At 43.8% G+C, this 13,628-nt stretch overlaps 1 protein-coding gene across 3 annotated transcripts in view; it reads left to right on the forward strand.

Annotated features, from left to right (window-relative positions):
• The first annotated feature begins 1,482 nt into the window (after positions 1 to 1,482).
• akt3a (v-akt murine thymoma viral oncogene homolog 3a) overlaps positions 1,483 to 13,628 on the forward strand; it is a 48,490-nt gene continuing 36,344 nt past the window's right edge. The window contains exons 1-2 of one of the 3 annotated variants that reach the window (XM_053436605.1): positions 1,483 to 1,574; positions 5,890 to 6,334. In XM_053436605.1, the coding sequence (XP_053292580.1) occupies positions 6,289 to 6,334 (46 nt within the window). In that variant the 5' untranslated portion in view covers positions 1,483 to 1,574; positions 5,890 to 6,288. Of the gene's footprint in view, positions 1,575 to 1,785; positions 1,938 to 5,696; positions 6,335 to 13,628 lie in introns of those variants that run through there. The other 2 variants (XM_053436608.1, XM_053436607.1) reach the window with 2 other exon arrangements.

Raw genomic sequence — 13,628 nt, forward strand, 5'->3', positions numbered from 1 at the left:
GCAGAGACGAGGGAACAGATGAGGGAGGATGTCCTTGTTGATTCTATTAATTTACATCACTGTTCCATTGTCAAAATATAAAACAATTACGATAATTATCAGACAGAATTTTAACACGTGGAAAAGAGGGGAGAATGTTAGCTGGGATGTTAGAAGAGGAGGATGCACAGGACAATGTCCTCTGTGTCACCACCAGCCTGAACATTACAACCCTACGAGGGCAGTTGACCCTTTGAACAACCTGCACAGAAAATTCAAAAAATGCATTGTATCAACAATTCCGAGCCGTAAACTTCCACAGAACAATTTGTTTACACTGTCGGCTGCAGAGCAGAGATCTCCGTCATGTGCTGTGCAGCTGTCGGATCCTTCCGGCTGCAAACAGCACTGAAGATGAGACAATGTGCTCGTGTGAAGAGGTGCACTGAGGACAGCTGACCTCACTGACTCACTGCTGCTCAGAAACAACAATGTCTCTGTCTCTCTGTGCATCATAAAGATATCAATGAATCCCTGTGGCTCATCTTTATTATACATAATGCTAATCATGAACCCACCTCAACTTCTTCAACACGAGTCTGAATCTGCTCCTTCAGGCATTGGGCATGAAATGTAAACAAGAGGAACTGGACATGTTTGCTAAGCCGAACCAGCGGATGCCTGACAACCTACAACACAAAGTCATTAAGCAGAGCAACAAAGTACAACCGGGAATTGGATCGGCTCAAGACTGACTGACTCCAACCCAGAGAACCAGGGGCCAAGTTTACCATCTGAAATCAGATGCCTTCATGTAATTAGTTGTAGACCTGCAAGTAATGCAAGTGTTTTTAGTGTGTAAGAGATTTTCAATAGCACTGTTGAACTGTTGGCAACTTTTTCCGGCACTTTCCATTTTTTATATTCCCTGGGAAGTGAGTTACAATGTAAAAAGAAAAGCCCTATTTTTGCAATGTTAAAAAAAACTATACAGCATTTTCTGGGTGTCTTAATTGGACACGGCAGAGGTAACAACACCAAAGAGAACAAAATGTCTAAAGATGCAAAACTAGTTAAGATGCACAATGAGCACATGGAGAAACAAAACGTGTACAAAGGGACGCCAACCATTTATGAAGAGACACAACAATGTACGAAGAGACGGAAAACAAATACAAGGAAACACAAAACATGAACAAACAGACACAGGATAACAGTAAAGAGACAAACTAATTAACTACCTAACTAACTAACTAACTAACTAACTAACTAACTAACTAACTAACTAACCATATAACTATCTATCTAACTAACTAACTCCTGAGTGGGCCTTGCAGTTTGTGTGAAGCTGGAGGACACGTCAGGCTCCATGACCAACAGGCCAGAAGCCACCGTCTCCATCACGTCTCCATCACGTCTCCTCCTTGTGAGGGAACTTCAGGCCTGTTCCCGTCCGGCTCTCGAACACCTGACTCTCGCGAGAGCTGCTGTATTTATCCGGCACCGACTCACGGGATGTGGGAGATGAAGTGGAGGAGAACCAGAGGCAGAGCGGACATCTTCACAACCCGAGGACCGGGGGACGAGGGGAGACGGTAGGACCCGCGTGTTTGTGTGTGTGTGTGGGGGTATGTGCGTGTTTTTGTGTGAGAGCGTGTTGGTGCGTGTGTGCGCGCACGCCTCCAGAGAAAGGGGGTTGCCGTTCCTGCGGGTGACGTCACGAGCTCTCCTGAAAGTCAAAACAACCGTTCGGCCGGTGACGTTTTCCCTCCGCGGAAATATCCCCCCCGTCTTGAACCTTTCGCGATTCAAACGACTATTTCCGGTCCGGTCCTTTTAACCTGGCTCGCCTCGGCTCGGCTCGACTCGACTCGGGAGTCCGGCACACATAGCTTTACGTGACGGCCGATGAGGAGGAGCAGGTGCACGGGGATAGACCGCAGCACCTGCCGCTACAGGTAACTCCGTCAGCTCGCTGCTGCCTCGCGGGGGACCGTAAACATGGCAGACTGCTCCACACACTGGTTCTGATGCTGGGATGAGAGTTCACCTGAGGAGGAGGCTCAGGCTGAAATCAAGCTTCATGTCGTCCAGTCTTTGATTCTTCTTGTTGTTTAACGTCCTCTCTGTCATGCAACAGGCTCCTGGTAGAGACTGTGCAGTGTAACTAATTACATGTACTCAAGTAGATACTACACTTTCTTTTTCAGTAGTTTCCTTTCCTGCTACTCTGTATTTGTCCTCAATTTCATTTTACTCCACTACATTCATCTGACATATATGTATAATATATAATATGATTTCCTAATGGCATGAGTAAATCAATAATCCTATAAGTAGTTATTATTTCTCCAGCTTCTCACATCAAATAGATATTTGCAGCTTTTTCCTTAAATTGTTTTTATAATAATAATAACTTCATTTGTGTAGCACCTTCCATAAAAGAAATGCAGCTACAAGTACGTTACATACAATATAGGTAAATCACATGAGAGAACAGATTTAAAGTAACATAAGAGCATGTTCCATGTTGATTGAGAAATTATATTAAATAGGAAAAATGCCTTAAAAATAGAAAAGATGGAATTAATAAAAATTATAAGTTAATTAATTACCAATTATTAAAGAAAACTGTCTAATTTTTTATTACAACCTTATAGATTAAGGTTTCAATTCTACATTTACACAACAAAGTTCATCGATGAGAACAAGCTAAGGAGGATTGAGGAACAAACATCCTTGACAATGAACTTCAGTGGTGCAAATTTGTAATTAAAGTATTAATATTATGTCTTTGATGATAATGATGATGAGAAGGATGGGAATCATGTTTTGACGCTGCAGCTGAACCAGTGTCAGTCCTTACGTATTGAAAAGCATCAAATACTTAAATGTTTGGTCAGTTTCATAATAACACAACTGCAATTTACTGAATTATTTATCAATAAACTAATGAAAAAGTTTGCACCAGCAACTTAAAAATGAATCTTCAAAATGAATGGAGAATTACAATAGATGTGTCACATCACTGATGCATGATGTAGTACAGGCTCTTGAACAAACATAGGATAACATTGAATAAGTTGAATCCATTGACCCCGTGGATCCGCCCTATTCTCTCAAATATGTGATTGCACTAATTTCACATACCAGTATCACATATGTTGCCTGGCAGGTTCCTCCCCCGACCTGGTTGGTTTTTCATGGCACTGCCCTCTCCTGCCCCGGCTTGCCCTGTAGTTCACTCCACTGCCCTGCCATGCCCTATCCTGCCCTGTCCTATCCTGCCCTATCCTGCCCTGCCATGCCCTGTCCTGCCCTATCCTGCCATATCCTGCCCTATCCTGCCCTGTCCTGCCCCGGCTTGCCCTGTCCTTCCTCCACTGCCCTGCCATGCCCTGTCCTGTCCTATCCTGCCCTATCCTGCCCTGTCCTGCCCCGGCTTGCCCTGTCTTTCCTCCACTGCCCTGCCATGCCCTATCCTGCCCTGTCCTGCCCTATCATGCCCAATCCTGCCCTGTCCTGCCCTGTCCTATCCTGCCCTGTCCTTCCTCCACTGCCCTGCCATGCCCTATCCTGCCCTGTCCTGCCCCGGCTTGCCCTGTCCTTCCTCCACTGCCCTGCCATGCCCTATCCTGCCCTGTCCTGCCCTATCATGCCCAATCCTGCCCTGCCCTGCCCTGTCCTGCCCTATCCATCCCTCTGACACCCTGTCCTGACTCCCGACCTGTTCTTCAGTCTACTGACCTGTTCTGCACTAAGTGTGATCAGGGCCGTGCTCGACCCGATTAAGGTTAAAGCTAACTGAAGCATCATTGAATTACACGGCAGTGTGAAAGCTTAATCCAGAATTGCACAGTGCCTATAAAAGGATTCAATACCCTTAAATGTAATTACTGGGGCTGGGTATCATTTGAATTTGATTTGAGCCAAGTTCTCTTTATCGGTACAAAAACAGCACTTTTTACCTAATGACTTAGATTCTACGAATATAAATATTCTAGATTCTACAGCAGATTCCTGAAGAAACTTGATTAAAGTGTAATAGTCCACTCTGTTAAAAGTATGACATCAATCAAAGGAAGTGAAGGAATATTCAATATTAGGAGCTGGATCAGACATTTGATGGCAGCTTTAGATGATTGGTTGGGACCAATTGATAATGTCGTTAAAAAGGCTGTAAACCTGTCTGTTTGAAATGGGCTGTTTTAAAACCATGCAGCTTTCTTTCTGAAACTAACAAAATGACCAACAGTAATTTAGCCACAGTAAGTAAAGACTGGCTGCTGGACTCAGTCCCCAGAACCCTGAAGCTACACCACTGCTGTTTAAGTTTAGTGACGCTCGCTCTGTTGTCCTAATGTTACTTTTTACTAACGTAGATGAGTCCATGAAGCAGCTGCTACAGAGCGCTGGTTATTCAAAGTTTATTTATATTGAACGTATCGTGTGTCCAAATTGCCCCAAATTCGACACTGCACTTCTTCGGGCCCTTACCAATGCACACAGCGATTGTGAAGCTGATAAGATAACAGGTTCTCAAGATATATATATTTCAGACAGTCCGAAATTTTTTTTTAAATACTCGTAAAGAGCGCAACATATATTTTTTCTTTCTCATGATTTCTTAGTGAGATTAACCGTCTAGTTAGCACTTAATAAAAGAAGCAAATCATCACTTTTTTTTATTAATGACTCAAAAGAAACGAGTGGGAAAATGACTTGCTTGATTTCACAGCAGCCCAAGGAACTGTCGGTTAAAAAATACCCTAGTACTATAACGGTTGCCATCTTAATTTCCACAAAAATATATATTTATATCTATACTGAAACCTTTGGCAACTAAGCCAATGAAAGGGACAGAAATTTGAAAAGATAACGGTAGTGTAAAAGTGAGAGACACCGTAGCATCCCTTGAGAACAGGAACATGGACGTGTTGTTAATCGTCTGTATTTACTTGGATTGGTCACAACTCTGCTGCTTCAACAGCAAGCGTCTACCAGGGTGTGTGCCTGCATGTAAAAAGCATCTGCAGGTCTGTTTCAGTCTTCGTCATGACGCTGCAGTCCCTCCAACACAGTGCAGACACTAGCTGATCTGAATACTGATTTTCAGCTGGATGGCTTCGCCTGCTAGCCCATAACCGTCGTAGCAGCGCTCTCCATTCAAGCTGAGCGGCGTAGTGTGCCTGCACGCTGTGTAATACATTGTAGTAAGGGTGCATTTGAGGTGAGCACAGTAGCTATGCAGAGAGTGAGAAGGGAGGAGGGCGGGGGGGGGGGGGGGGAGTGAGCCGACAGAGAGGTGCAGAGATTTGGGCAAGAGAGAGAGAGAGAAAGAGAGTGAGAGCATCCCTAACTGCCGTTGTTTCTATTTATAGCCGAGCCCTACTCCAACGGTCCTGAGATGCTCTCCCACCTCCCACGCACACACATCAGCCTACGCGCACCCCCCCCCCCCCCCCCCCCCCCGCACACACACACATGTTGACAACAATTATTTGACGTGCAGAAATACCGCAAGCGCAGAAAAGGTAGACTCGACTCGGCTTCTCTGCACGGTGCAAGCTGCTCAACAGAATAAAACAGGATCTGTGAATGAATGAGAGTCAGAGCTCAGGAAGGTTTCTTTGGCAATCAAGGTCAGTTTTTTGCTTCATCAAGAGCTCTGCAATAATTCATCCTGTTTGTCAGCGAGGGTGTTTGCGACAGAAAGAGGAACTGGGTGTATAATTGGGTGGAGGAAGAGTGGAGTCGTCCCCACAATAACTAGTTGTTTGTCCTGTCAGATTGTATGAAAGGGCTTTGGAGGGAAAGCGAGGGAGCAGCAGTGGAGGAGAGAAATTAATCCATGCCTCTTTTTTTTTCTTTCTCTATTATATATTTTTTTCTCCTTTCACTTCCTTCCAGGCTGAGTCACTGCTGGTGAGGAGGAAGGTCTGGAGAGGGAACGAGAGAGGAGGAGGAGGAGGTGGTGGAGGAGGGGGAGAAGAAGAAGAAGACGAAGAAGGGAGGGAGGGGAGGCAGGGAGATAAGCCACAACAGGAAGCAAAACGACACACACGCGTACACAAACAGAGTGTGTGCGCGTCCGAGAGAGAGAGAGAGACTGCGCGAACAAGAGGGTGAACGGGAAAGGAAGGGAGAGAGAGTGACGCGGAGGCTGGGAGAGCCTGCCCCCCCCTCCTCCTCCTCCTCCTCCTCCTCCTCTCCTCCTCTCCCTCTCTTTCTCTCCTCTCCTCCCCTCCTCCCCCTCTCTCTCTCTGTGGAGCAGGCGTGTAGCGGCATCAGACTCGGTGTGAAGGAACCATGAGCGATGTCACCATCGTTAGAGAGGGATGGCTCCAGAAACGGGGTAAGTACATCCAGTACCTCTCTTTTTTTTTTCTACTCTCTTCCTTCCTCTCTCTTCTCTCCTCTTCTTCCCTGCCTCTTGTCTAGACTGAGGGCCGTGGCTGTCCACATGTGCTGGTGGGAGGATGTGAGCGTTTGCAATTGAGCGTGTGTGCGTGTGATCACATGGATGTCTGATTATCTAGTGTGCACGTGTGTTTGTACGTGTGTGCGTTTGCCCCCATAAGGATGCGTCTCTTTATTATAAGCTTGTCTGGCAGTTTGTTTGCTAAGCCTCGATGTGCCTCAGTCAGGTTGTGGCTGAAAAGAGTGTGTGCATCGGGTTTGTGCATGTATCTTGTGTGTGTACAGTTGATAACATGTACCAGTCCTGTAGTTGACACTGCTGGTGCATAGTGTTCTCTCAGGACAGTGTGTGTACTAGTCTTTGTAATCCAGTAAGATCTGACTCTCAGAAGTACTACGTTTTAACGTGGCTGTCTCTTAAGTTGGTGAATGGGGACACTGAGAGTCACATGACATGGGGTTGGCTGGGGTGGATTCAAGGGGAACACTGACAGCACATCCTGTTTACAACCAAATGTATGACAAATCGGAAAAAATGTCATCGCTGAAGAGCGTGTATCACAGATAGCACTTCCCTGTTCCCAGACATTCTCAGCTATGATCAGTGAGGCTGCTGCAACAGGTGACGAGTCATCTGCAGCAGGGTCAACCTGAACCAACAACAAGTGATGCACAGTGGCATTGTGACGCCATTTGTTTGGCATTTTAGGATTTTTTCAAACCACAATTTCACGGGGTCATGTGTCTGCTGCTGCTGATTCCTTCAGGCACAAGTACAGATGTACGTGAATGTGTGTGTTTCAGAGAGAGAGAGAGCCTCAGGAGCAGGAAAAGGGGGATTTCCAATTTCTTGGGCCAATGAGCATCATTCCACTGACTATGTGATGGTGTCTAGGAATGTGTAATTCAAACTGTTGAACAGGAAGTAATGTGGATACACAACAGACTGAGGGATGCTGGGTAATGTAGGCCATCACCATGGCCCAGCAGAAGAACATGCTGGATAACAAGAGTGCTCCTCTCTCCATTGAGTGGATGCTCTCTCTCACTGTGTCACACACACACACACAAATACAGTAAAAACTCTGTACTGCTGAAGCAGAGGAGAGGATCTGTGTGTGTGTGTGCCAGGATGCCAGTGTGATCCTCAGACAGTCGTCTGTGCATATTAAGAGGAACACATCGCCCCCAGTCACGACGCAGCGATACCAATGTTCATCAGTGTGTGAGAGAGATAGAGGTTTTGGGTTTTGGGGGGAGGGGACATTGTGTCAGGAATATGAATGTTTGTCTGCATCATATGCTAAATCTCTGTCTGTGTTGGTGTGTGTGGAGGAGAGCCGGGTCGGGGTGCTGACTCACTGTCCAGGTCGTGACTGCAGTCTTAAACATTAGACAGCTTTTTACTGAAACCAAACAGAGAGAGAGAGAGAGTAGTGAAACCTCTGCGCACACACACACACACACACACACACACACACACACACACGCACCACACATTCTCTCTTTTGTACTAATTCTAAAAGACTGAGTGAAAAGAACAACTTGTGAAATGGACAGGAAGGAGGCAGATATATCTGTATTACGTAACTCTCCATTTATCCAAAATTTTAAATCCCAAAGAACTTTGAATCACTTGCAGCTTGTTAGAATAAATGTCAACATGCACAGCCCCATTACTGTTGTTCAGTGATGTGCATGGTTTTTATTGCTCTGTTGACGTGGTTTGTTCAGGTGGCTGTACGGTGTTGTGAAACCGAATTTCCCTCTTCTGGGACAATACACTAACTTACTAACTGAAGTTTGTACACCAAGATGCTTTAGATAATATAATTTACGTTCTTTAGCATAAAGGCCTTCGCATGCTTTTACTTGTCAGGATCATAGACCGTATAGGTCAGGATGTGATAAACTGAACTAGTTATCTGTAATGATCATGCATGCTCATGGCTGTTCCCGGCTCTCTGCATGTTTTATGATGGGACTGTGTGTGTCTGAGTGTGTAACTTTTGTTTGACAAGCCTCAAACCATTAGGGTGACTCAATTAATTTGTCAAACAGGACAGATGTGTACAGAACATTGCCGCACACAGTAGACTGATCATCTTAACTATGCTGGTGGATGCTGGTCACCTCTTCTCATGATCTCCTTATGATAAATATAGTATAACAATATTAAAGCTTCAGGCAGTTTCTTTTGGATTCCTCCTCTGCAGTCAATCAGTTCTACTAAGAAGTGCTTCACATTTATGTTATATAAAATCAATAAGAGATAAAACAAACAATAGCAGATGATGATGATAAAACACGAAGCCTGGTAGAGGAGTAAATAAAGCAGTTAAAATGTTCCATCGTGTTGGAACAGAGTCGAGACGAACCTCGGGAACATCACCTCTGCAGAGAGCAGCACACTGTGTCCTCAGGTGACTGAATCTTTCTGTCCTCACAACCACAGCCATAATTTCCTTCCTCCTTTCATTAGACGCGAGTGGGGAGTGCATTCAGCTGCATCATTTCTTTATCTTTAGAAATAATGAACATAGAATAAATACCAGGATCTGTCAGAGTCAAATTTAGAGGTAGTACACTTGCATAATAGTTAATATTTGGAAACCTGTTATTCTTATCGTAATTAAGATGTAGTCACTGAGTTAGTAGTTTGAATATCTGGTGGGTATATGTGAGCCACAGCCTTGGAAGACAATGACTACCTTTTACATTAACATATTACAATTATGGACCCTATTCAGAGAAAGACATAATTTCGTTTATGATGTTTACATGAGTTGCTGATAGAATATTCCATTCCTATTCCTGTTCACATGTTACAGAGCATAACCCGAACCTTAAATAGTTAAATGTATGATGCTACCTTGTTTTGGGTGTTTTCTCCTTTCTCCAACTCCTTTTGCCGCATGTTGATGTCACAACTTGCTGTGAAACCTTCAATAGGAGGCTTAAAGATCTGAATACACCACATGTCTTAATTTGTTTATTGCTTATTCTGAGGATGACCAGATTCAGGTTAAGGTAATCAGAAAATGCCGTTTACATGGCAGTGTGTGATTCAGATTTGCTTAATCAGGTTAATATCGAAATAGTGGTGTCCCATGTGAACATTGTGTTCCGGGCAGCAAATTCGATGTCGCTGCCCGAAACATCAACATTACTTTACAACATTTATTGCACCTTTAACAAAAGTCTGAATCCGAAGTGAACTCCACTTGGTTTCTACCTAGGCAAGGAGTTAACCTTGTGTCCCATGTGAGGCCACAGAGGTCGCAGTCAGCCAGTGCTGTCGAGGATACTGTTTCCTCCACAAGCATCAGCCCACACAGCATCAGCACAACAGATGGTCAGCAGGGAGGAGACAGGGACAAGACCATCATCTTGCTCTGCAGTTTCTGCGGACTTTCTCCGCCTGGCCTCTTAGAATAATGTCTGTAGAAATCCAGGAGAAGTCGATGTGAGAACACAGCAGGAGTTCCGCCGCTGGATTCACTGTGAGCGAGCCACTGATGCAAAAATTAAAATGAAAACAAATGTCGCCCAGGTAAAAAACTGACTCATACACAAAGAGGACAGCAAGGTAGATGTCTAGAGAGTTTGTCGTGATAAGATCTGACACCAGTGTCTTTGTGTTGTCAGGAAAATCATGTGATCTTAACAGCGGGGGGGGGGGGGGGGGGGGGGTATCTGGGGTTAAGCGTTAAATAACCTGACAGCTCAAATAATGGTTTAAGTTATGTTTGAATTCTGCAAAGCTCTAATGGGACTATAGTCAAACACAATGAAGCTCACAGAGTGATAGACATTCCACTAACTCCCATCAAACACATTCATTCATAATATTAGAAGCAGCAGCTCATTGACTGGGAGTGTTTCTCTTTTTTCTCTGTCTGGTAGCTCAATAGTTTTGGAGCCCGCAGTGCATTGATTTCTTTGTTAAGCTAGAACTCAGGTGGCTCCTGCTATGGGCACATTGCTGTAGCTTTGTGTGATGCAGTATCAAATCACATCGACCGAAATGTTTTGCTGAGGCAATTTCCTTGGATCTGATTTGCTTTTCCTCTGTATAACTTTACATGTTTTGTCTGCAAGTTGCATCTTACCTGCTGTGTATAGAATAATGATCACCGGCCCTTTCCCAGTGTAGACAGTGGGGAGGTGACTTCAATGTCTGTCGTTACTGTAAATCTCTTTCTGTGTCTCGTCCTGTCACTCAATTCATCTTGCTGTGATCGTATGTTAGATATTCAGCTGAAATACGAAGCTAGACACACCTGTACTCCTTTAAATACCTTTTCCTCTGTACCTTCCATCTTAACAACGGAATCCCTGTGAGAATCATCTGTGCTGTGCTGTGTATGTTAGACTGCTGAGGGGTTCACTGGGTGCAGTGCAGTGAGGCAGCCATCTTGGCTCTTTGAGTTCAGTGAGTTCAGTGTTTCTGGAGGCTGGCTGGCTGGCTAGATCAGGTGGCAGTGCCAGATCTATGATATCAATCACAAGCCGCTGCTGCTGCTGCCGCCACTGTCTGTGGTGTCGCCCCTCTTCTCTCCTCCTTCTCCTCTGTGCTCTCTCTGCTGTAGAGCCTGTCAACACAACTCACTCCCTTTTATTGCCATTCAGAATCTCCTTCCATCTCCCTGCGCTCCTCTTTCTGTCCCCTCTGTTTCCCAAACTCAAACATGAAAATTCAGGGCAGTAGCGGACAGTGCAGGCTTTGTTATGAATGGCATCCTCTTGCACATCCGGAGGAAGTGTGTGCTCCAGTGTTGCTTTACAAACTGTCTCCATTGTCCTAAGAATGACTCACTCTACACTGCAGAGCATGGCAGTCTGCCAGACTGTCAAACAGACCAACAGCAAAGTGCAAACAGGCAGACTAGTCCGCAGAGCCGACAGACAAACAGCACAGGAAGGACAGGCAGAGGCAGATAGGTTGTGACAGATACAGCCATCAGGGCACAGAGGCAGACAACTTGTCAATAGGAGACCTGCAACTGGCTCGGTTCACGATCCCAAATGAAAGACTGATGAGTAACATTTACAAACAGGCAGCAGAGAGTGTGTCACCTTCGAATTCAATCAGATTCAAATCAAATATCCTTGTTGAAGCTGCACCAAGAATTTAATATATATAAAATAAGAGAAAGAATTCAATGCAATACATTTCATACTATGAAAGATGAAATAAATAGAAAAATCAAGAGTACAATAAGAATACTATTATTGTCTCTATGTCAGCTTATCAGATACAATTTTCTCATAATCCATTCAGAAAAAGGTTGTAAACATTTTTGTCAGCAAACTACTTCATCTGTGGCGTCATTTGTACTTGCTTGTGTTTGTTTAGTTATAAATTGCCAATATAGCAGCTGCTTGCTATTTCCTATAGCCTCTAAATTCATTGAAACTTATATGCACCTTCAGATGAGTTGAGAGCCTTATGTTAAAATGTGCAGTGTCTGGGCTAAATAGCCTGGAGCGGTACAACTCTGCAAAGTCAGTCAGTCAATAAGATCAGGGGTAAGTGGTAGGAAGCAGCCTTGTAAGGGCCATGCAAACAGAGAGATGGATTAATGGGTTTGTGAGTGAATGAACTGATAGAGAGAGTCAGTCCTAGATAAATGAATGAATGGATCAATGAATGGAGTGCTGATCACTGCAGAGGGAAAACTTGGCTAGAGGAGAAGAGAGAAGGGGGTGAAGGGAGGAGAGGTTGAGTAATGGGATCATCGAAAATGCTCAATTCAAACATTGATCACAGTCTGAATGTACATGCATTCACACATATACACTTGACTAAATCATTGTTATTGTTAGATTTATACTTTTTATTATATCTTTTGTCATCCACAGTACGTTTTAAATTAGATTTTCACCTGTTCAATATGGAGGAAACGTATTGTAATATATCTTCTGGTAAAACTTTGTTAAATAGCACAGGTTGGTGTTATTGCAATACATCAAGAAACAAATGATTTAAAGTGGATTTATTAGTTTATTAACTCATTTGTACTTGTTGTGTATATGCATATTGTTGCATATATGAACACACACTCATTTCCATTTCTGAATATTTCAGCATTATCAGATGTTACAAGGAAGTTGTTCAAGGGCAGAAACTCTGAATTCCTCAGATACGTGGGTTTCTTGCCCACCTCAGTTTCATTATCAACTGGTTTCCACTGCTAAGCGTTGTATGTTTCCACTGTGTTTCATATTGATCAGCAGCAGCTCTTGTCCTTTCATGAAAACATATTTTGTACAAATGTGCTCACACATGGATGAGACCAGAGGGTCAGTGTGTAGTCTAACATCTTGAGGTGTTGTAGGCTGGTTGGTGTGGCTTTGGGCTGATTAGAGCAGGCAGGTTATAGAGTGGGGGTTGGTTTGGCTGATTTAGGCCGACAGATTAGTGCCTGGTGGTGACAGCTACTGTAACTGGTGGATGACAGGATAAGGACCTGACCAGTGGGAGCAGTCCGTCAGTTATGTCATATACAGTATGTCCACTTGTTTTTTAATCTTTGGTCGTCAAAGACTAGATGATATCAGTCCATATATTTTTATGGGGCTTGTAGTGGTTCATTCCAAACTGCTGTATCTTCATTATGAGGTACTATTGATTATCAAATATACACTATTTTGGCCCCTTACTAAATAATAAAACAGCTAAATGAATGCAAAGTATGTGTTATCAATGCTTTTCAGACCAACCGCTGGCCTTAGACAACAGACTGACAAATCTGTTGCCATTCCAGTAGATCTGTCATCCACTGTCAAACAAATTCTCCCCCCTTATCATTGCATTGTTAGCTACTTTAAGCTGCTGCAGTTATTACATAGTTAGTTTGCCCGGCTGGACTCACGCAAAACTGACCATTTGCATCTTTGCATTGACTTTATATGTGATCTTATCGGATGAAAGATTTGCTCCCCGTAAAATAGCTCATGGTCACAAACAAATGGGAATTTACTTTTTGTGACAATTTTACTTTTTTGAAGCTGTCTCATAGCAAATCAGAATCAGCTATAGACTGTAAATATTGATAGTACTATTTTGTGCATCGTAACCTAATTCTAAATATGAGGAGCCTTTCGTCCTATTTAAGGCAGAAGCATCACAAATTAATTTCAAGCCCTGCAGATTAGAGAGTGCAATTGAATGAATATTAACAGGTTAATATGTTGACTGACATATAGTGCCTCTGCAGCCATGA

The sequence above is a fragment of the Pleuronectes platessa genome, chromosome 12 (genome assembly GCF_947347685.1).
Source record: "Pleuronectes platessa chromosome 12, fPlePla1.1, whole genome shotgun sequence".
Classification (NCBI taxonomy): Eukaryota; Metazoa; Chordata; class Actinopteri; order Pleuronectiformes; family Pleuronectidae; genus Pleuronectes; species Pleuronectes platessa.